This window comes from Microcaecilia unicolor, chromosome 14, assembly GCF_901765095.1.
Source record: "Microcaecilia unicolor chromosome 14, aMicUni1.1, whole genome shotgun sequence".
Lineage (NCBI taxonomy): Eukaryota > Metazoa > Chordata > Amphibia > Gymnophiona > Siphonopidae > Microcaecilia > Microcaecilia unicolor.
In genome coordinates, this window is record NC_044044.1 from 20,409,929 (window position 1) to 20,434,106 (window position 24,178).

General features: G+C 47.7%; 1 protein-coding gene across 2 annotated transcripts in view; it reads right to left on the reverse strand.

Moving 5' to 3' along the window:
* Positions 1-1,070: 1,070 nt before the first annotated feature.
* Positions 1,071-24,178, reverse strand: part of CTC1 (CST telomere replication complex component 1) — a 32,931-nt gene continuing 9,823 nt past the window's right edge. The window contains exons 6-26 of one of the 2 annotated variants that reach the window (XM_030187974.1): positions 21,853-22,149; positions 21,529-21,657; positions 20,279-20,505; positions 19,426-19,606; positions 17,360-17,560; positions 17,140-17,275; positions 15,754-15,868; positions 14,137-14,689; positions 13,054-13,143; positions 12,561-12,704; positions 11,588-11,655; positions 9,695-9,804; positions 8,727-8,889; positions 5,113-5,190; positions 4,641-4,821; positions 4,224-4,288; positions 3,901-4,066; positions 2,041-2,170; positions 1,729-1,882; positions 1,511-1,638; positions 1,071-1,390 (exon numbers count right to left, since the gene is read on the reverse strand). In XM_030187974.1, the coding sequence (XP_030043834.1) occupies positions 1,596-1,638; positions 1,729-1,882; positions 2,041-2,170; positions 3,901-4,066; positions 4,224-4,288; positions 4,641-4,821; positions 5,113-5,190; positions 8,727-8,889; positions 9,695-9,804; positions 11,588-11,655; positions 12,561-12,704; positions 13,054-13,143; positions 14,137-14,689; positions 15,754-15,868; positions 17,140-17,275; positions 17,360-17,560; positions 19,426-19,606; positions 20,279-20,505; positions 21,529-21,657; positions 21,853-22,149 (3,231 nt within the window). In that variant the 3' untranslated portion in view covers positions 1,071-1,390; positions 1,511-1,595. The remainder of the gene's footprint in view (positions 1,391-1,510; positions 1,639-1,728; positions 1,883-2,040; positions 2,171-3,900; positions 4,067-4,223; positions 4,289-4,640; positions 4,822-5,112; positions 5,191-8,726; positions 8,890-9,694; positions 9,805-11,587; positions 11,656-12,560; positions 12,705-13,053; positions 13,144-14,136; positions 14,690-15,753; positions 15,869-17,139; positions 17,276-17,359; positions 17,561-19,425; positions 19,607-20,278; positions 20,506-21,528; positions 21,658-21,852; positions 22,150-24,178) is intronic. The other variant, XM_030187975.1, reaches the window with a different exon arrangement.

Genomic DNA, 24,178 nt, shown 5'->3' on the forward strand with positions numbered 1-24,178 from the left:
TCCCAGGTGCTAACAGGCCCCTTTACTACTTTGAATGTGTAGCAGTAAGGAGGGGGGGGGGGTAGCTTTTCCCCCCTACCCTCTGGATTCTCTCTGTTCTAAATGAGGGGATACTGTATGCCGTCAACATTTTCAGAACTTTGCATTTTTATAGTAAATGTACAGAAATAAATTTGTGTTTTCTGTATTCCTGTGCTGGTGTGGTGATTTTACGAGGAAGATGGGATGGGAGGGGTGAGAGCTTTCCTACAGCTATCCTAAAGCAGCTCAGCCTTCCAACCAGGTATACTACAGTCCTGGGGGGCTTACTCAAACTCCAGATGCCCACAGAATGTAATGATATATATATATATTTTTTTGGTTACATTTGTACCCCACACTTTCCCACTCATGGCAGGCTCAAAGCGGCAGGCAATGGAGGGTTAAGTGACTTGCCCAGAGTCACAAGGAGCTGAGTTCGATTCCCGGCACAGGCAGCTCCTTGTGACTCTGGGCAAGTCACTTAACCCTCCATTGCCCCATGTAAGCCACATTGAGCCTGCCATGAGTGGGAAAGCGCAGGGTACAAATGTAACAAAAATAAAATAGATACTATTGGAGATTCTACATGGAATGTTGCTATTCCACTACCAACATTCCATGTAGAAGGCTGCGCAGGCTTCTGTTTCTGTGAGTCTGACGTCCTGCACGTACGTGCAGGACGTCAGACTCACAGAAGCAGAAGCCTGCGCGGCCACATTGGTGATCTGCAAGGGCCGACTTCTAGATGGAATGTTGCTAGTGGAATAGCAACATTCCATGTAGAATCTCAAATAGTGGCAACAGCGGAGGAGTGGCCTAGTGGTTAGGGTGGTGGACTTTGGTCCTGGGGAACTGAGTTCGATTCCCGGCACAGGCAGCTCTTTGTGACTCTGGGCAAGTCACTTAACCCTCCATTGCCTGCCGCTTTGAGCCTGCCATGAGTGGGAAAGCGTGGGGTACAAATGTAACAAAAAAAAAAAAAATCATTACATTCTGTGGGCATCTGGAGTTTGTTGTCCTAAAAGCAGGACAGACGATAAAAAAAAAGGGACAATGCTGTCAGATAAAACAGATTTAATGTGGTTTCAAGAGCAAATAAACAAACACAGTGGTTATTGTACATTAAGAGACACAAAGAAGGCCTAGCCCAGGAGTGCTTAAAATACAAGATCTGGAAAAATGCTATGTTATTCAGTGTTTACACATGGTTTAAAACAATAAAAAAAAGGAACTGGGGGGGGGGAGTATGACATGTGTACTCATTCCTGGGGACAGGGCAATAGGGGAGATGTTTGTGAGCAGGGAAAACACATCCACTCTCTCTCTTCATGCTCCATCTGGCTCCTCTAGAATCTTCCATGAAGGGAGCCTTCAAAAGCAGAATTAAAAAAAAAAAAAAAAAAAAACATTAAACACACACAAGAAAGCCAAGCATGCTTGAAATGAGGAGGTAAGAGTTCTGCTCCGAGGACTGTTCCAGAATACTTACGTCCACTGCAAGACTCGGGGGTCTCTGGGAACGGAGAGTCTGCTGGGAGAAGGCCGTGCTGTAAGCTGGCTTCCTCGGGATGGCCTCAAGGAGGGCGAGTCGCTGAGCACTCGGGTGCAGGAAGCAATCTGCAGCCCCAAGCCAGAAAAGAAGGAGTAAGGTTTATTGCAATATTTACATTATTCCCCCCCCCCCCCCCCCCCCCCACAATGACTTACCCTAATCCAGCCATTCTGATCCTATGGCTGCTCAGGTGACATAAGGCCTTGTAATCCACTTCCTGGAGCTCCAGACACATCAGCAGCAGTGGGGCCGGGATGTGTGTACGATACTCGTAGCGTCCGAGGCCAAATGTTCTCGTCTGCACAGAGTCTGCAGAAGCACAAACTATACAGTTAGCATGGACACTGAGAATGAGTCCTCCTGCTTTCTTCTCTGCGTGGGGTTACAGCGTGCAGGGGAGAGGGGGGGCACCTAAGACCAGAGACATAGGTATTACTGGAAGGACTTGTTCTCCCCCAGCCTCTTACCTGTGTGGGAAGCCTCTTTCCCCTGCTGATGGGGCCTGAAGGAGAGCAGGACAGGTCGGCAGATGAGGGGACTGAGGCACAGTTTCCTCAAGTATTTTGTCAACAAGTCTTCATCTGGCGCCTCAGTGCACTGCAAAATGAGAGGAGGAGGGGGGAGCGGGGTCAGTGCCAGCACCGAGGAAGTTTGAGAGAAAAAGGGCTGGTGCTACCAACACTGAAGGGGTAATGAAAGAAAAAGGGGGCAGCGCTGAGGATGAAGAAGGATCAGTCGTACCAACACTGAAGGGGTAGTAGTGAGCGAGGGGGAGGGGCAGCGAGTCAGTGCCAGAAAAAGGGCTAGTGGTACCAACACTGAAGGGGTACCCTTCTCCACCACCGCCAACTCCAGGTTCCGCTCATTCTGCCTCGCCTCACCCTATGCTTGGAACAAACTTCCTGAGCGCTTACGCCAAGCCCCCTCCCTACCCATCTTCAAATCCTTGCTCAAAGCCCACCTCTTCAATGTTGCTTTCGGCACCTAACCTTTATTCCTTTCAGGAAATCTAGACTGCCCCAATTTGACTGACTGTACATTGGTCCTTTAGATTGTAAGCTCCTTTGAGCAGGGACTGTCCTTCTATGTTAAATTGTACAGCACTGCGTAACCCTAGTAGCGCTTTAGAAATGTCAAGTAGTAGTAAGGGGTAATGAGAAAGGAAAGGGAATTGGGTCAGTACCATGCTAAAGCAACACACTGAAGCGGAGAGGTCTGTGCCACTGCTAAGCAAGAAGTGAAGGAGGGTGGAGGGTGGGAGCAAATGTTAGCGCTGCAGGGTAGGAAGAAATGAGGGAGGAGACCAGGAGCAGGTTCAGCACCAGAGGCAAGGTCAGCAGGGAAGGGGGTGGAGAGAGTCTATGACTGCAGAAGGCAGTAGAACAAAAGCCTGCTCAGAGGGTCTTAGGTATTTGTATACAGCATACATCTATTAGCATTATAGAAGTGATAAGCCCTCGTACTTGTAGTAGGTCAGGATGGGGTGTGAAGGAAGGGGGGAGCGTCAGAGACAGCACTGACAAGACAACTACTATTTAACGTTTCTAAAGCGCTACTAGGGTTACACAGCGCTGTACAATTTAACATAGGACAGTCCCTGCTCAAAGAGCTTACAATCTAAAAGGACAAATGTACAGTCAGTCAAGTAGGGGTATTGAAATTGGGGCAGTCTAGATTTCGTGAAAGGTATAAAGGTTAGGTGTCAAAAGCAATATTGAAGAGGTGGCTTTGAGCAAGGATTTGAAGATGGGCAGGGACGGGGCCTGGCATACGGGCTCAGGAAGTTTATTCCAAGCATAGGGTGAGGCGAGGCAGAATGGGCGGAGCCTGGAGTTGGCGGTGGTGGAGAAGGGTACTGAGAGGAGGGATTTGTCCTGTGAGCGGAGGTTACGGGCGGGAACGTAAGGGGAGATGAGAGTAGAGAGGTAATGAGGGGCTGCAGACTGAGTGCATTTGTAGGTAAGAAGGAGGAGCTTGAATTGAATGCGGTATCTGACCGGAAGCCAGTGAAGCGACCTGAGGAGAGGGGTGATACGAGTATAACGGTTCAGGCGGAATATAAGACGTGCAGCAGAGTTCTGGACAGATTGAAGGAGGGATAGAGGAGGCCGGTGAGGAGTAGGTTGCGGTAGTCAAGGCGAGAGGTAATGAGGGCGTGGACGAGACTTCGGGTGGTGTGCTCAGAGAGGAAAGGGCGAATTTTGCTGATGTTGAAGAGGAAGAAGCGACAGGTCTTGGCTGTCTGCTGGATATGCGCAGAGAAGGAGAGGGAGGAGTGGAAGATGACTCTGAGGTTGCGGGCGGATGAGAGAGAAGGGACTGCTGACCTTGTGTTCCACGCTCCAGCCACGGTGATGGATATACACGTGCCCCTTCTTCAGCACATGCTGCTGCAATCCCTCCCATTCTGAAGGGGGCAGGTGTAGCAGGGCGGAGACCTGGTGATTTCTGCACATAACGTGGGCTTCGGTGCTTCCATCCTCTATTATAATCCTGCAGAAGAAAGAACATCCCGGACACTGAAGAGTAGTCAACAGAAGGCAGGACTGCAGCAACCCCCTACCCCCCTAATCTCTGCAGCATGGAGAAAGAACAAACAGCACACCGTGCGCAAAAACAAGAGAAACCTCACACACCACAGAGCACTCACTTGGCATAAGCCTGGAAGACGGGTGTCTTGGATGAACAGGTGGGCCCGGTTCTGCTACAGCTCCCCTGAGGGAGAAATAAGGAGTGTCACACTTCAGTTGAAAGATATCCTGAACTGGACCTTACCACATCTACCTATCAAACACCCCCCCACTCCCCCAACCTTTACAGTGAAAAATACTGCCCTGACCTTCCCACTCTTTGCCTTATGGCTGGAGAAGCCTACTCCCCCCCTCCCCTTTTCTGGGGGTACCAGGCCCTCTAATTCTTCATTCACAGCTGGGGGTAGTTGCCTTCTCCTGTTCACTAACAATGAAAAGGGACTGAGCTTCCCCCTCCATTGCTCTCTTAAAGTTAACAGTACTTGCCCCCTCCCCCTGGATACATGCCGAAAGGTTTCCCTCCCTCTCCCACGTACGTTAACAAAGGCACTGCCGCAGTGAGAGCAGAGCCAGTTCAGGCCTAGGCTGAGCACACAGACCACGTGGCACACGGAGCGTCCCCGAGACGACTGCTCTGGCTGCAACATCAACTGGGACAGGAACATCATTGGAAGAGAGGAATCAGGCGGGGGGGATTCGCTGTCCAGTGCCGCTGACCTAGAGGGGGAGGAAGAGGAAAAGCGTGAGCCACACTGAACGCCAGTCTATTTCGGGCTAATGGGGTGGGGGTATAAATGTCATGAATGAATTCATGAACGAAGATGCTCAGACGATGCGAAGCAGCAAAGAACATGCACAGAGAGTGCTCAGAAAGCACATGGAGCAGGAAAAGAAAAAGCGTGGAGCACCGGAGACTCCCCAAGTGCTCCTACAGCAGCACAAGCCAGTCAAAATTGGAGCAAAATGATACGTGGGTGAGGGAGCAGCAGTTCCAGGCATCGGGCTCACCGCAGGGCTGGATGTGATGGGAGCTCCATCACGCTGAAGGAGCTGCAGGCCACAAATTTACAATACACGTTATTCAGCCTAAAAGAGAGAAAAAGGGTGTCTGAGATCCAGTAATAGCTTGACAGCAATATGAACAAGTAGTTTGTACATCCAGCTCTCTCACATTTCGAGGGGGTTTATTTCCTTTATTTGAATCCTTCTCACTCAGTCCAGATAAATGGGATTAGGCCTCCCTGCTAGCAGATCAGACAGAGGACTACTGGTTTTGTTCTTGCGACATCACTTTACTGAATAAGTGGTACAGACAGGACTCTTGCCAGTATCTTAATGTCAAAGTAATGGAACGGAGTAACCCCCCCCCCCCCCCCCCCCCCCCCCCCCAAAAAAAAAAAAAATTTAATGGAAAAAAAAAAAAAGTCTTGCCAATATCTTAAATGTCAAAGTAATGGAACGGAGTTTAAAAAACCAAAACAAAACAAAAAACAAAACCTGAAAAATGTAAACAAAAACCCATATCTATCTCTAACACTATCACAGAGATATAAAGGAAATAGCCAAATGTCTTCCACATTAACTGCTCTACACTCTGCCCAGAAGGAAGCCTGCATCCTTTATGAATATGCTCACAAGGCCCCCAGCCTTCAATGAAAGGACAAAGGCTCTGTTGAGAGAGCAGAGGTACCTCATGTTTAAAGGATCAATCCTGAAGGGTCCAGAGACAAGGGGGAGGGGGCTTGGCCAAACAAGACACTAACTTTGCTGGAACACCAGCTCCCAAGACACCTGTCTCCCACAATAGGCTAAGGAGATTGCATTTATTGCCCATCCACAAGGACGATTTAGAAGCTGCCTCTCCCTTCCAAGGGCCGCTGAAGACGACAAAGTCTCTTGGCCTTCCTAAACTAATTAGTCACCTTCAGGTATCTGGGAAGAACTTGACTAATGTCCATATTTGCTGGACAGTTCTCTTTCCCTTGACAAATGCGCCTCTAAAGGCTATTGGGGACTAGGTTAAGATCCCACTGGAGAATCAAACAGTTAACTCTGAAGGAGAAATCCACTGATGGACCCTAAATTTGAGCTTTATATATCACAAAATGGCTGCAACCTCAACCTTCAGAGAAATAAAGGCTAGGCACTTAGTGTCAGATTTTTTGCAAGAAACCTCAAAACAATGCTATACCCTAATATACATCAATGAAATAGAGGCTTTATACACCCTCACCACCACTGAGGAACACCCCTCTTTTGCAACCTAGCCTTTTAAGTGCTAGACTGTAAAACAAAATGAAGATTAATCTTCCAAGGAACTCAGACCTTGGGGTAGCCTTCCTTGGTAAAGGGAAATTGGTGGGGGGCCCCCAGCCTTCACTTTAGATCTGCGTACCATGACCTTCTTGGCCAATCTGGAACCACTAGAATGACCAACAAGTGATCTTCTGAGAGTCCTGCCTTATAAACATGGAGGAAACACAAAGTAGTTCGTTCTTCAGCCATGACTCTATCAAAGGCACCAATATCTCTAGAGCCTTGTTCTTTTCAGCAGATGAAAAATCTGTCAAGAGTTCTAGCAAATTGCCATTAGGTCCATATGGGTATATGTCTCATTAGAAAAAAAACTTCCTGGCCTTGTTCCCGCTCCATCAAGCTCCTAAGAAGTCAATCTGGATATTTTCTACTCTTGCTATATCAACTGCCAAAAGATAGGTGGGTTTTTTGGGGAGGTCACCATTCTGCTCCACACGCCAGGCATCGTCTTTCTTGGACAAAAGTATGTGTGCTACTTGTCCATGGCAATGGATGCCCCAGCTCACTAGGCTTGAACCCAACATAGCTAAATGCCATTTGGGGATTCCACAGGAAGATAAGTCCTGAGATCGGGGAGACCACTGAACCACTAAAGAGCCCTGAAGAAGACTCATAGCTTTTGTCCAAAGCTACTAGATCCACAGAGGCCATCGTCAAGCCCAAAAGTTGGTAATACTCTCAAATCTTGTAATTCAGAAAGAAACTTCTGACCCCGAGTCAGAAACTTGGAAATCCTTTTCCACTTCATGGAGACTCAGCTCGGCATCAAAGTGAACCCACAGATAGCCCAAGGGACTGGGTGGGAATCAAACTGCATTTTCCATAATTCACTGCCCAGCCAAAATTGCCCTAGTCTTCTGACCTGAATTGGAAGCGCCTTCCCTAGATAGTAAAAATCGCAAAAATCTCCAACAGTCTTCTCCAATGGAAATGTGGAAGTACATTCAGGTATCGAAGAAGAGTCATGTTTTCCCTCCTCCCCCCCCCCCCTATGCCCAGGCTCCCTCATTTTACAAAAAGGCCTGGTGTATACCTGAAACAAAAATCGGGCATAAGGGAGCCAAGGATGAGAGAAGGAAGGCTCCACCGTGAAAGCCGGGTCCCCTCTCATTCAGGGTCCAACACTGAAGGTTCTGGTGACAAGGCTGGAGGCCTAAACAGACAATAGCTCTGCTGGAACAAGTCAGAAACATAGCTAATCACCTTACCTACCAGAAGGCCAGAAAAGAATCTGCTCAACCAGGAGAGACAGTTCACAAATTGCTGCCCTGGGAGACCGTTGGCACTGGAAGTGAAAAGCTGAACTTTGCTCCAGCAGGGAAAGCAGTCCATACGGGTCTTGTTACTCCCTACTGCTTCCATGTCTTTGGCATTTCTTCACTCTCCTGCTCTCTCCCTATCACTGTAGTTTTTCCCTAATTCACTTATTGTTTTGACTATTGTAAACTGCCTTAATAGGTTCTTCTAAGCGGTACATTAACTTGAAACTTGCTAGGAGAGAAAGCCTGAATCCTGCTCTACCAGAGGGGAAGGCCTGAAGACCAGAGAGCCCTGGGAGAATGAGGCTGAATCCTGCGCTAGCAGGGGAAATATCCTGAAGCTCAAATCAATCTGTTGAATCTGCCCAGCCTATGGACCATCTGCTTAAGACAGAGAATACTGGCAAGAGCCTCGTCTGTACTACTCCTTTAGAACAGTGATGTCACACAAAATTGTGGTTCTTTGTCTCCATCTGCTGGCAGAACGGCATAAACTTAACATGTCTGTACTGGTTAGCAGGATAATGAAAAAAGGTTTCTTCTCACAGTGCTGGACAGCAATCAATAGCGAGTAGGGGGGCAAACAGAGTAAATGAGGGACAAGCACCCTAAGCTGCAGAGGGCAGTAGCCTGGCAAGGAAGGCAGTTAGGACTGCAAGGAAGTAGTAACCCCACTGGCAGCGGGAACACTAGGGAGTATGGTGAGAATGTTAACTCTAGCGGGCACAAACTAGAGGTTGTGAGAAGCAGTAACCCTAGCAGAGTGGGACACATGGCTGTGGAAAGAGGTGTGTGTCACCGGAGTGGTAAAACTCAGCTCTTGCATAACCACATCATTAGAAGGGGAGAACTGTCTGCATGGCCTCAACACACCTAGCCAGGATGGGGGGCGGGCAGGGGGGAACCTCATGACCATCCGAGGCACTAGTTGGTCTGGCAAAGGTCTTGGGGTGTGGGGGGAGGGGTGGAAAGAGACACTCCAAAAGGGAAGTAGTAACCCTAGAAGGGAACAGTAACTTTGGAGAGACAAAAATGGAGATGGCTTACTTGGAGGTTTTCCTTTCGAGATTGTAGAAGTGCACTTGTGCTTTGGGCAGTAAGCCCAGCAGGAGGGGCACACTGGAATTTATGTAGACATGAAGTGTGCTCCTGGAGCTGGAGGTATCACGGACAGTCAGTTTCAGGGTATACTCCCAGGGCAGGAAAACTCCTAGGAGGCACGGCAACAAAAAATAATAATAGACCTATAAGTCTAGCTCCATCTCTACCTGTTTTCAAATCTATGCTGAAAACCCACCTTTTCGCTGCTGCTTTTTAGCTCCTAGCCACTACTCACTTGCCCTTCCCTTGTCCCTTCCTTCCTTCTCACCCATTAATTCCCTCACCCGTAACTGTCTTGTCTGTCTTTATTACTTAGATTGTAAGCTCTATCGAGCAGGGACTGTCTCTCTGTGTCAGGTGTTCAGCGCTGCGTGCGTCTGGTAGCGCTGTACAAATGTTAATAATAATAACATTCCATGTAGAAGCCTGCCCTTGCAGATGAGCAACGCGGCTGCGCAGGCTTCTGTTTCTGTGAGTCTGACGTCCTGCACGTATGTGCAGGACGTCAGACTCACAGAAACAGAAGCCTGCGCGTCCGCGTTGCTGATCGGCAAGGGAAGGCTTCTATGTGGAATGTTGCTAGTGGAGGAGTAGCCTAGTGGTTAGTGCAGTGGAACATGGAATGTTGCTACTATTGGAGATTCTAGATGGAATGTTTTGGCTCCTAACCACTACTCAATTCCCCTATCCTTGTTCCTTCTCACCCAGTACTTTCCTCGCCCTTAATTGTCTTGTCTGTCTGTATTATTTAGATTGTAAGCTCTTTTGAGCAGGGACTGTCTCTGTGTCATGTGTTCAGTGCTGCGTGCGACTGGTAGCGCTATACAAATAATAATAATCATTTCCATTCTTCAAAATTCAGACAAGCACTCAAGTTCTGGGGTTGACTTAACTTCTACAGCACATGTCCTCACCCTCATCCCTTCCCTTGCTCAGTGAAGTCGGGATCCAGCTTTTCCTTTCTGGCTCACACAGAGTCCGCTCCGCAATTTCACCCACAAAGGACACCAAGGACCTTGTGAACCTGAAAGAGAGACAGACAGCTAAGGCATCTCTTCCACTCTGCCCGAACCCTCCTCATACGTGGCAGAGTCTTAAAGCAGCTCCGTGTGTCCAGGAAAGAGAGAGCAGAAGGGCAAGGCTTCCTCCCTTCGACCCTGCAGCTACCTGGAGTGTGCATTCGGTTCATTGGAGCACCTTAAAAAAAGCTGGGGTGGGTCAGACAGTGGAGAGTGTGTTCTGCAGTAATTGGTTAATACAGCTACACTGCCACACATGACGGGCCCTGTTTACAAAAGGCGCGCTAGAGTTTTTAGCGCACGCTAACCGTGAGAGCCCATATGGGTGTCTACAGGGTTAGCAGGCACGCTAAAAACTCTAGCGAGGCTTTATTAACGGAGGTGTAACTGGATTAGCGAATGAGCCCTTACTTCCAGTGGCCATTAATGCTGGAAATAGAGAAGTTGACCATCTTCACCACAGGGTAAAAATGGCCTTAGCGCACAGGAATGACAAACGTGAGGCACGCACGAAAGGTCACTTTTTAATGCATTTTAAAGTCAATTTAGCAGGCACTAAAAGTCCCTATTAAGACAAACATGTGAAACTAAATGAAAAAAAAAAAAAAAACACACCAAAATGCAAATTAAAAAAAAAAAAAAAATTTTGCCTGTGTGTATTACTTCTGAAGATGGGATCTGTGGGGTCTCTAGAGCAGTGGCTGCCTAACTAATCCCGAGAGACTCTCAGTTAATCAGGTTTCCAGGAAATCCACAATATGCATGAGAAAAAAAATTGCATGAAACTTTCTCATGAATATTTATTTCGGATATCCTGAAAATTTGACCAACAAAAGATTTCATAAATCACACCTCACAAGAGAGAGAGAAAAACACAAACATGGCGACAGTGGATAGACTAAGCTCTGTGGAGCAGGGACTTTTTTTTACGTGTATGTCTACAAGGCTGTGTATGTCTAGTAGCACTATAGACAAAAATAGGACAGTTTTATCAAACACCACACACAAGCAATGGCATAGCTATGGGCGGGGCCTGGGTGGGCACAGGCCCACTCATTCTTGCCTCAGGCCCACCCAGTCTAGTGGCTTTCAAAAAACACCTCATTGGCAGTGCTTCACTCCTCTCTCTTTCTCTGCTGGCAGCACAACATCTGCCCGTCTCTCTCCGAACCTCCACCCTAGTTTACTTCCGAGCTGTCGCTGGCAAACGATTCCTGTAGGCAACCAGTGCCGACTGTGCAGGCTTCCCTGTACCGCGTCCTGCCCTCGATGTCACTTCCTGTTTCTCTACTGGTGGGGAGGCGGTAGAGGGAAGCCTGCAGGGCCGGCGCCAGTCGCCTACCGGAATTGGTGATGCTTTGGAAGTAGACAGGGGAGGGGGTGTTTTCAGAGAGCGAGAGACGGGCATATGCCTGGCTGTGGGCAGAAGGGGAGAAAGATGGCGACATGTGAAATGTGAATAGGGGCAGTGGGAGGGAAAGGTTTAAAAAAAAACCCCAAAAACCTAAAAACCCCAACCCTGTATGTATGTACGGAGGTGGGAAGGCCACATCCAAAATCGCAGGGTCTGGCTATGCTCCTGCACACACAGAATACACACAGAATGATGGCAGATGATGTTTAATGTGAGCAAGTGCAAAGTGATGCATGTGGGAAAGAGGAACCCGAATTATAGCTATGTCATGCAAGGTTCCACGTACCAAGAAAGGGATCTAGGTAAGACAGCACAAAAGCCACCATCATCAACCCCCTACCCCGGATAAAAAGCTGCCCCACCCCAAATCTTACTTAGGCTGCAGGATTTCCGCAACGGAGTGGAGCTCTGGCCTCCCGCGAGCAAGCGTCTGGTACAGGTCCTGTTAACGATAGCAAGAGTGTGGAGAAAAAAAGTCACTGGGAACACGACAAGGTAGGTTTCAACTGACTGATGATGGTCTCCAGTGGCAATGAAGCCAGGGTAATGGAGTATTCCTGAAGGGGTCTTACAGTCGACCCTCAATTTAATGGACACACTGCCGGCGGCTGTGTATTAATGACGACTGTGCTGACATTAGTTATTCGAAGGTCGCAGCTGAGATGATTTCAGAAGCAGCACAAATCCAAAGCAAAAACAATTAAAAGTGTATTTATATGAAAGTACAGTATATATATTTCTTAATGCATGATATGCCACGTTCTCACGGGCTTCATCGGCACTGCTGCGTGGCTTGATATGAGGCCTTAAATTTGTGGGGGGATTTTTTAAATATGAAAACTAATATTTTTCAGACATTTCGATTTAATGGACAATTCGATTTACCAGACACCCCTCCCCACCCACTAAACTTAAAAAAAATATATATACATGTCTGCTCCGACCCGGCAGAGCTCAAAGCAGACAACTGCCTTCCTGGCCAAGAAACCAATTTGCGGAGGGAATTCCCACGGCCAACTGAGTGCTTAAAAATCACCCGTATTACTTAAAGCAGATTTGCTTGAGAGAAGGTCTCCATAAAATTCTTGAGACAGTTCTCTGCCCCACCCTAAGGGGTCAGTCTAACACAGGCCAGTTTATTCATATGCAGGATAAACACTCCACCTATGAGACAGCTATACTGGACAAGAAGAGAAAAAGGGCTCATTTTACTGAAAATAAAAAAAAAGTTTCTCCACTAGAAAACTTGCTTTTTTATTTTCCAGTAATACACGCACAGCATAAGAATATTTTTAGCCTATAAACATGGATTTCTCAGTCACCCAGGCTTCATCCACGGAAGGCTACCTGGTGCTCGATCAGGCTCTCCAGCAGGGTGACATAATGCAGTTTCCAGTTCTCTGGCACTACCAGGAGCAAGGGGCAATTGAAGAGATGCTGGGTTTTCACAGGGACGGTGGGAGCACACAGTCGCTTGAATACCCCAACATCCTGAAAAGAAAACAAGGAGTTTTTGAGTTAGATTTGGAACAAGGCCATACAGAGGCAAGCGTTGAGTGAACGGCGATGTCCAGCGGACACATGAGGCGTATTTTGAAAACACTTAAGGCTTCCGTAGTTTACCAGGTAACTGGCGCATGAGCTCCAGTCAAGGACGGTTACTGTGGTGACTGGCTTCAGAGAGTATGGAGGGGGGGGGGGGTGGGGGGAGGAGAACCCAGGAGGTTGTGAATGGTACTGGAGGAAACATCCAGGCCTGAAAAATACTTAGAAAAGATAAAACACCATGCTCTACTAACGGGACACTGGCAGGTCTCCATGAGAACCGGGCGACACTAACCGAACATCGAGGTATGATGAGTCGGTACAAGCAGTCTGGATGTAGGACAGGGAACCATCTGATGCTTTTTCCCGTGAAAAGAAGCAACACCTAAAAAAACACAAGAGCAGAAAGTCAGTGGTGGAGAATAAAAGAAGAAAGGCAGGAAGATATTTAGAAATAACTGGGCCACAGATGGAGGAGGAGGAGGAGGAAATGTGCCAGGTAAGAGAAAGGGGAGTTAAAAATGCTCTAGAGCAGGGTGTCTCAACCCAGTCTGGTTTTCAAGATGTCCATTTTTTTATTTTTATTACATTTGTACCCCGCGCTTTCCCGCTCAATGCGGCTTACATGGGGCAATGGAGGGTTAAGTGACTTGCCCAGAGTCACAAGGAGCTGCCTGTGCCTGAAGTGGGAATTGAACTCAGTTCCCCAGGACCAGAGTCCACCACCCTAACCACTAGGCCACTCCTCCACTGTTGCTACTATTTGAGATTCTACATGGAATGTTGCTATTCCACTAGCAACATTCCATGTAGAAGTCGGCCCTTGCAGATCACCAATGGGGCCGCGCAGGCTTCTGCTTCTGTGACGCTGACGTCCTGCACGTACGTGCAGGACGTCAGACTCACAGAAACAGAAGCCTGCGCAGCCTTCTACATGGAATGTTGCTAGTGGAATAGCAACATTCCATGTAGAATCTCCAATAGTAGCAACATTCCATGTAGAATCTCCAATATTCCATGTAGAATCTCCAATAGTATCTATTTTATTTTTGTTACATTTGTACCCTGCGCTTTCCCACTCATGGCAGGCTCAATGCGGCTTACATGGGGGGCAATGGAGGGTTAAGTGACTTGCCCAGAGTCACAAGGAGCTGCCAGTGCCTGAAGTGGGAATCGAACTCAGTTCCTCAGGACCAAAGTCCACCACCCTAAGCACTAGGCCACTCCTCCACTCATGCTAATCTAACTCACGCCCATTCATTGTGGAGACCCTGAAAACCTGGATGCTGGGTGTGTTCCGAGGACTAAGCTGAAAACTCCTGTTCTACAGTGGTGAGAAAAGGGAGCCGGTAAAGAACCCAGTGTCCTAGTCGCTCACCCGCTGTGGCTCTCTCAGCCTCTCCCAGTCTCCATCAATGATTTCTGGGGACTCCTGGGTATCTCCTGGCTCTGCTCGGGGTTTCCCCACCCACACCACTGTGGCCTGAAAGGAGAGCTGCAGAGTGAGCCTCTCCTGCTGCCCAATGTCTCTCGTTCCGTCCCCCTGGATGGGGGTACAGTTCCGCAGCAGCAGCCCCTCCTTGTGAACGAGCAGGAACAGCTGAGACACAGAGCCCTGTCTACCGATCTCATCTGACTTTCCGCCGCCCTGGTGCTCTGCACACGTGGCCTCTGCGTCTCCCAGGTGCTCTGTACGTGTGGCCTCTCCAGCTTCCATCACTCTTGCCACCTTAGCTTTAAGGGGCACGTGGAAAGACGGGTCAGGCTCAGCCTGGCGTTTTGAAGGCTGGTCCTTGCTGGCAACAGGTTCTGCAGGGATCTCATGTGGTGCTGACTGAAGCTTAACTTCCCTGGGAAGCTGGTGGAGCCTGCTGACAGCCCCTGATTGGCCCAGATTCACTGCATCTTCCATATAGAACTGGATATAAACCCTATAGAAAAATGGTCAGAATTATTCAGGATCCTACCTACAGGCTCACCGCAATCTCCACCTTAGCAGGGGTCCCTCACCAGCAGCCCACTCACATCAACATTAACACCCACATCCTCACAATTAAGAGGCCGACCCAAACCAGATTTTTCAGTTTTGGCAGAAACACCAACAGCACCCACTCCCTGCCTCCACCCTACAAACAGCACCCACTCCCCCCGCCCTGACAGAGTTGTGTCACCTCCCCCCCCCCCCCAAGGCCTACCTTCAAGGCCGCCGAGAGACTGGGGCGGGGCAAGGCCGCCCCTGGGGCCCTACCCCTGCCACCCTCGGCGCCGCTACCCCCGCTCCCCCCCCCCCCCCCCCCCCCCCCCCCCGAGATCGCTGCCGCTCCCCCCTCCGTCCACCACTGGGCCTGCATTGAAATCGCAGTCTCACCTCCGTGAAAGCAGTGCTGCAGGCAGCAGAACGCCTCCCTTCGGCCCTCCTTCCCTCCTTATGCAAGGGGCACACACTCACGGAAGTTACATCGGACGAGGGCGGGACACAGGAAGGGGAGGAGGGTCAAAGGGAGGCGTTCTGCTGCCTGCAGCGCTGCTTTCACGGAGGCGAGACTGCGATTTCAATGCAGGGGGCAGACGGTCGACGATGGAGGGCGGGTGGGACTGCGGCGCTGGGTCCCCCCTTGGAGGCCCAGGCCATTTTGTCCCCCCCTGTCCCCCCCCCTCCTCTCGGCGACTATGCCTACCTTAACCATTGGTGGTCTATGGTTAACCAAGGCAGGAGTGATCTCCGGTTGCACCTGCCCTCGCTATCTCCACTGTCAAAATGGCTGTTGAGACATTCAGGATTGGCGCTTAAGATTTGGAGGGACAGAAACGGCTCCCCCAGAGAGATGGGGAGGGACACAGCCTGAAGTTTTGCTTTCAGCTGCAAATGCACTGGCATTTTTGGACAAAACCAAAAACAAAGCTGAATACGGATTTTGGGCCGATTTCAATGCCAGAACCGAAATCCGGTCGGCCTCTTTATCACAAACACATACACAACTCTTCTTCTTCTCACCTGCTGCGTTTCTCTCTCACGTACTCTGGACTTGCCAACTGCCTCCAGGATGGAAAGTCGCTGCGGATGAACCTCTCTACCACGACTTGAAAGCGCTCCATCAGCAACATGTTGCCTGCCGCATAGAGACAGAGAGAAGAAGACTAATCATAAGTATTGGTCCAAGAAAGCACGAAGGCAGATGGTCTGCAAACTCCAAGATGGAAAACAAAAAGAGCAGATCGTGTGGAAATGAAATGCAATTTATTTAAACAATACTTATATGAGTACATACAGCCCGACACAGGCCGTGTTTCGCCCTACTGGGCTACTTCAGGGGCTATACAGAAAATCCTTTGTTGCCAAATCTAAGGCAAACTGTAGAAATCATGCATCAGGAATTGGTTTGGAAAAAAACAGCTGAGTCAGAGATTTAAAACATGGTCTACTGATATAAAGCCAGCGCTTCGGTCGCGACCGTATAGCCCCTGAAGCAGCCCAGTTGGGCGAAACACGGCCTGTATGTACTCATATAAATATTGTTGTTTTGTTTAAATAAATTGCATTTCATTTCCACACGATCTGCTCTTTTTGTTTTCCTTTTTAATCATAAGTATTGCCACACTAGGACAGACCGAAGGTCCATCAAGCCCAGCATCCTGTTTCCAACAGTGGCCAATCCAGGTCACAAATACCTGGCAAGATCCCAAAGAGTAGCAACATTCCATGTAGAACTGCAAACAATAGCAAGATTCTGGAATCCTAAAGAGTAACAAGATCCCATGTAGAACCCCAAAGAGTAGTAACATTCCATTCAGAATCCCAAGTACATAAATTCAAAAGTATTGCCATACTGGGACAGACCAAAGCTCCATCAAGCCCAGCATCCTGTTTCCAACAGTGGCCAATCCAGGTCACAAATACCCAGCAAGATCCCAAAAATGTACAAAACATTTTATACTGCTTAGCCCAGAAATAGTGGATTTCCCCCAAGTCCATTTAATAACGGTCTATGGACTTTTCCTTTAGGAAGCAGTCCAGACTTTTTTTTTTTTTAACCCCGCTAAGCTAACTGCTTTTACCACATTCTCTAGCAAGGAATTCCAGAGTTTAATTACACGTTGAGTGAAGAAAATTTTCTCCAATTCATATTAAAATGTACTACTTTGTAGCTTCATTGTTCATCCCCTAATCCTAGTATTTTTGGAAAGAGTCAAACGATTCACATCTACCCATTTCACTCCACTCATTATTTTATAGACCTCATTAATGCTCAAGCTGTCTCTGCCTCACAGAGAAATACAAGTACACAAGCTACTCCTAAGAGAAAATGCGCATACCAGGTAGCTGCAGGAGATTCAGAAACAGTGCAATACACATGACTCAAAAGAGTTAGGGTTTGCTAACCTATGAATCCTGTGTCGGTGAAATGGCTGCAGCAGGCTCTACCCCTCTTGATGATAAGACAGGGTACAGAGCGACTTTCATCCTGCAGCTGGAGGGAGCCGGAGCGAGAGGAGGAACGCAACACCCCTAGCAGTATCTGTAAGAGGGGCAAGAGGCAGAGAGATCAGAGGAGAGCCGAGCTGGAAAGGGAGGTTGTAAGGAGAGAGGGAACAGCACTGACACATTGCGGCTGGAAGTCCTGGGCGTCCAGGGTGAGAAAAGACCAGGCCAAACTCCTGTTCAGCTCCTGCGTGTTCATGTACTGTGCCTGGGAGCTGGGGAGCAGCTGTGGCAGACATAAACGCTCCCAGCCCTGCCGCTCTGCGTCCGCATATAGCTGTGAGAGAGAGAGCACCTCGCAGGGACCCTTCAGAGGCGAGTACTGCAGGGAGAGAGACAGACAATACTAAGGTGGGGGAGGACAGGCAGGACCTGTTGCACAGCAAAGGATTATATAGTCTCACGCATGTCCGAGTCTGGAATTCGATGTGATAAAAGCAGTTAGCGTACCTGGCTTAACAAAAATATAAAGTTTGGACAAATTCCTGGAGGAAAAGTCCATAAACTGCTAATAAGTTAGACTTGGGAGAAAGCTACTGCTTATTTCTGGGGGCAAGTAACACATAGCTACTTTTGGGGATCCTGCCAGATACTTGCGATCTGGATTGGCCACTGAGCTAGACCGACTTTTGGTCTGACACAGTATGACGATACTTATGCAGCAGTTCCAAGCGCCTTTGTGTGCCCCGATTCCCCTCATTTCTCAACTCTTATCGTATTGCCCTTTTGCTTATTTTTGTTGTTTTTTTTAAAGGAGAAGTTAGGTCTTAGTGGGAAGGACGAATGGAAACAAAATTATGTTGTGTCCATCAACCAGCAGGTGGAGACAGAGATCTGAAAACTGAGCTGATCTCTCTCTCTCTCTTGGCATCCTGTCCACCTCCTCAGTATTTACACAGGCAAGCAGTAAGGAGAAACTCAGAACAAACAAACACAACAACCTTAAACAACTCAGTCACTTAACACTAACCAGAAGAGCAAAAGGGTGGACTCGTGGACCTCTCTCTTCCCTGTCACACGTAGAAAACAAGAGATATGCATGCAAGGTAACCTCAGGCGGGCCTCTGGAATAGTGGGAGCCGCCATTCACCCCAAGTAGCACAAAACGAACAAGGGCAGGATCCCTCCATTGCACCAACTACAACTTGCAGCCCTCCAGTTTTGAGTCAAGCTTTAGTTGGACTTAACCACTGTCGGCTGGTCCACCCATGCTCAGTCTCCACAAGTCTTACCACAGATAAGAAAGGCTCAGGACCGATACTATGTCCCATGCTTTTTTTTTTTTTTTTTTTAAGGTTGTTGTGTTGGAAAAGGAGAGCTCCTCAGGAAACAGGAGAGAAGAGAAGAAGTAAATTTGTGGCTCAACTGAGGACCAGTTGACCAACTGGACCAAGACCAAAGCACTCAGAACCAGAGGGTGAAAAATGTGCTCATCCACCTGCTGGAGATAGAAAATACTGAGAAGCTGGTTGGACTGCATGCCAAGAGATAGATGTCTCAGTTCAGTTTTCAGTCCTCTATCTCCACCTGCTGGTTGATGGACAACTATCCTACAGGTTCTGGAATATTGGGAAGCTACATAATGGAATACATATTTAAACAAAGCAAGCATGCATTATATGATAATCATCCATTTACACACTATGTATATAAGCCAGTCACACACCCTTGTTTTTTCTCAGCAACACTAGCACTATGGGATGCGATTCATGTTCCTATAGTGACACCTAGTGGTTAGTCTAGACAGACAGAGGAAAGTGAAACCCTTATCAGCAACGCAGCAGGCTCCTCTGGCAGTGCTAAAGAGATCAAAAGCTGTTACTTACACTTTCCTGCCAGCAGCGTCGGCGATTCACCAAGGCTGGCTCCGTGGCCTTCCTCCTGCCAAGTGCCGCCCTCTCTACTGCAACTTCCTGTTTTGACGCTAAGCAGGAAGTTGCAGTAGAGAGGGCGGGACTTGGCAGGAGGAAGGCCACGGAGCTGGCCTGTGTGAGAGGAGAGGAGAGGATTTTTTTTTTTTTTTTTACAGTGTTGCCATTATCGTGGCTTTACTGCAGTTCACCGCGGCAACGGTAACTGCGTCAGTCTCGAATCCAAGCCTGCAGACAGCATTGTGGGTTTCAGGAAAGCTGGGGTAAGCTGTGGGGGTCCAGAGGAGCCATGGTGAGCCTCCATCTAGCATCTGACCTTGGTTAGGGGGCATTGATGTTGCTCAACCACCGCAATCTCTTCCTCAACATTCCTACATCTGTGTTCAGAAGGCGACAGCGAGCGAAGGATGGGGACAAGGACCTCCTCTGTTATTCTGTGGGCTATGGTCCCCACAGAGGCCTCTAACTGATGTTGTTTAATAAAGTGCGGGCAGAACCTAAGCCATGGAGAAAGACAGGAGAGAGTGAGAGAAAAATCAGGGGAGAGACAGTGAGCCAGGCATACAGCAGGGGAGGGAGTGTACAACCCAAAAAGAGTAGGGAGAGAAAGACATACAAAAAAATGCAAAATGACATAAAACAGGCAAAATAAATAAATAAAAATGTATATATATATATATATATATATATATATATATATATATATATATATAAATGCTAAAAATATTAGTAACAAGCCTTAAGTGTTATCAATTCTGTTTACATAATTTTGAACCTGCTCGCATTACCAAGTTCCTGTTACTGCCCCTGGATGCCCCCAGGGCAGAGATTTGAAAATGAGCCCCCAGAGCCTACCAGCAGACTCTCCTTTAGACAGGCTCAGGGCCCACTGTAGCATAGAGACCCAGGGCAAGTGCCCCGTTTGCACCCCTCTAAACAATGGCCCTGAATGCATTTCACTTTGTAGGACTGATGCGGAGTAGGGCTGAGTAGGATCCATCAAGGAAAAGAGAAAGCCAACATTGTCCATTGCAGAGCAATGACTGGCTTATAGGGATGTAAGGATAGGAAAAAAATCAGACTAGAGACTGAGATACTGCAATAGGGTGAAGATGCCCGGAAAGGATGGCGGACTAGGGAACACAGATTCTCACACCCTCCTGCCTTACTTATCTTGTAGATCTTTTACGGTCTTCACCAGCCAGAGGTACTGAGGCAAACCCAGGTGATGCTTTAGCAGCAAAGACACAAATAGGTTCCTTGAGGTGTAGAAGGGCTGATGAGCAGAACAGAGGCTAGAGAACTCTTGGATAAGAATCACGCTCTGTAGGCAGCAGCACAACACCACAAGGGGGAAGTGTGGAGAGGGTCTCTGCAGGAAGTGTACGTCTCGCATCTACAACACATACAGAGACAGAAGGTCAACTCATAGGAGACAAGACTGTGTGGTTCATCATCAAAAGGGTGATGATGAGCATCCTGAATCTGTGATGTAGACAGTTTTTTTCAATGAAAATAGTTCAGAGAATTATGAAGAAATTTAAGATCTTACCAGCTAAATTTTCTTTCCTTCAGTCCTACCAGACCAGTCCAGAACCTGTAGGTTATATCAGAATAGCAGATGAGCACAAACCATAGGCTCTGGACTGGTCTGGTGAGGACGCTAAGGGAAAAAAAAAAAGTCAAAAGCTGAAAAAGAACCTCATTTTGTCATCTACTCCGATGGTATTCACAAGGTCTGCAAAGAGGTCAGATTTTCAGAATATTCCTAACAAATGCATAAGAGATTTGTATATGATGGCATGTAAATACCTCTTGTGTATATTCACTAATGATATCCTGAAAACCTGACCTGTTAAGAGTAAGGGTAATGCATTTGATATATCACCTGTGGTACAACCAAAATGGTTTACATATTATATACAGGTAACTGTATCCAAGCTGTCAGGCAGATGTGCACCAAACAGGTTCTTAAAATTTCTGATGACGATTCCATCACCATCATGGAAGTATTTGCCTCCCGTCATGGCTAAGATTTGTTTCCAGTGTGTTGCATCTGTCTTCTGCTGCAATTTAAACCCTCAACTTCTTGCGCTCTCTTTAGAGCTGAACCACCCAACAGAGATTATTATGTCACCCTTCCATCTCTTATCTAAGTTAGATAAATCCAGCTCCTCAGAGCTCACATTTTCCAAACCCTCTGATCAATTATGTTGCTTTGCTCCAGACTTCATCATATTTCCCCTCTCTGCTTTCTCCTTCCACTGTGCTCCTTGACGTGTAAAGCACAGGTTGACCAAAAGCTGAGCGCAGTGGGGTGAATGAATCAGTGTACATAAAATATTTATGCAATGCAACGTTTACCAGCATGCAAGTAGAGACATGACAAGTGGGCAGAGGTCTCCTTCCAGGGTCTCACCTCTATGCGGGCCCCGGGACGCAGCCCTCGGCCACAATTCACCAGCTGCTGATAAGCAACACAGACGCAGATGCTCCCGTCCACTTCATAGAGGCCGGCCCGAGCATTTAACACTTTGGTAACTGTCCCCTAGGAATAAAAGATGTCCAGTGAGATATGGATGGAAAAGGATTAAAGGCCGACCTTGCAGCTGTCTCCACTGAGGGACAGATGGGAAAGGGTAAAAAGCAAGGCTAAAAGAAAAGATGGGGGTAGAAAAGGAGCTTGATTTGAATGCTGGAAATAGGTGTTAGGGAGGACACGAGGGAGTCCTGGTTCTCTCACCTTATACGATATCACTTTGGACAGTTTGATCTTGGGCGTTAACGTGTCTTCCAGGCTACCCTTGGAATCCTGGGGATTGACCTCTGCCTTTGAAGGAGCACGGTTCTGGCTTAGTAAGGCCTCAGGGGGCAGCTCCTGCTCCCACACTTGCCCCTCACTGAAGGGGAAGAGCCGAGAGGCGGTGCTGACCTGCAACAACCTATGCTTGGAGCGCTGTACAACAGTCACATGGAGCCTGGTTATCACATAGCGGCTGCCCACACTCAGGCTGAAATGCCAGCTGATTTTAGTAGGATCCTACAACACACAAACACAGGAGTGTCACCAGGGATCCACCTTGGCTCTGTCCCATCCTCCTCCTCCTCACTTGATGTACCTTAGGGCAGTGAACCCTCTCCTGGAGGCACACCTTGCTAGACACATTTAGTGAATTATTACAATCAAGCTGTGCAAGTTAATTTACATTGGAGATCACTGTATGCAAATGCATCTCCTACATATTGCGATATTCCTGAAAACCCAACTGGCTGGATGTGCTTCTGATTGGGAAGAAATGCGGTAAGGGCCTGAGATCAAGGAAGCTTCACTGGTCCAGGTGAGTAGTAATCCGCTATTTTGTAAATTATATTTCTCCTTTTATTTTTAGTATTTTGGTGACATGTAGAAAGTTTTAAAAAAATAAAATTGCAATGGCAAGTTACCAAGTTCCAGGAGGGCGATTTTAGGCTGGTCCTGGATTTCCAACACCCCCCACCCCCCACCCATATTGCACCAAATGGGGAACAGCAGCACTCATTTCAATGGGTGTAATCAGTGATTATAAATGCCACACTGCCTTGGGATGTCAGGTCAAAACCAAGACTGGCCAAAAAGCCTCCCTCATGGAACTGGGTAACTTGGCAACTCTGATAGTTATCCGAATCTGATCCGTTTGCTGGGGACTGATTTTTTTGGGCAGGACTGGTGCAGTTTGGTCACTGGTGCCACCATGTGGCCATTTCTTGCATTATAGAAACTCTCCCCTTCCTTCTCATTTTGTCGAAAGGGAAAAGGGACTCGATAAACTACTGCCTTTCTGAGGTTTTTGCGACTACATTCAAAGTGGTTTACATATATTCAGGTACTTATTTTGTACCAGGGGCAAAGGAGGGTTAAGTGACTTGCCCAGAGTCACAAGGAGCTGCAGTGGGAATCGAACTCAGTTCCCCAGGATCAAAGCCCACTGCACTAACCCACTAGGCTACTCCTCCACTCATTCCACCAATAAGAGCCAACCTCATCAGTGATGTCACAATGGCTTGATTGCCCGATACTTGGCTCACTTCTGATATTGTGATGTCCTAAGGGAAAGGGGGAAAGGGAAATGGGACTTGAGCCTGAGGTTTTTGCAACTACATTCAAAGCGGTTTACATATATTCAGGTACTTATCTTGTACCAGGGGCAATGGTGGGTTAAGGGACTTGCCCAGAGTCACAAGGAGCTGCAGTGGGAATTGAACTCAGTTCCCCAGGATCAAAGTCCACTGCACTAACCACTAGGCTACTCCTCCACTCATTCCACCAATAAGAGCCAACCTCATCAGTGATGTCACAATGGCTTGATTGCCCGATACTTGGCTCACTTCTGATATTGTGATGTCCTAAGGGAAAGGGGGAAAGGGAAATGGGACTTGAGCCTTTCTGAGGTTTTTGCAACTACATTCAAAGCGGTTTACATATATTCAGGTACTTATTTTGTACCAGGGGCAATGGAGGGTTAAGGGACTTGCCCAGAGTCACAAGGAGCTGCAGTGGGAATTGAACTCAGTTCCCCAGGATCAAAGTTCACTCCTCCTCTATGAAAACATTTCAAAAACCACTTTGAAGAAGCAAGTCTGTCTTAAATAGAAATTTAACTCCTACTATGTAAATTGTGATCACGGTTTTTATCTTTTTTTCTTCTGTTTAAAGGCTTCATTGAATTCTAATGGAACCAGCCGGAATATAAATCTCAAAACAAACAGAATAGTATCAACGCTCTAGGGACTGGATGATCCAAGGAAAAAATAGTCCCAGCATAACAAAATCCTGCATCATTAGGCTCGTCCCAGTCAAAATGACCTCCCAGATGTGAAATGAAATAGTGATCTCCTTCCAGTCTCAGGGATCGTCAAAAGTTGTGTATGCACAGAAATTTAACAAACAAACAAACAAAAAAAAAATCAATGAATGTGAAGAGAACATGGACTGGGATACACCTTATCATATTGACTACTCCTACAAGCAGGATCCTTGTACTTTGAGAGAAATTTTTTTTTTTTTTTTTAAAGATTCGATGACACATCCA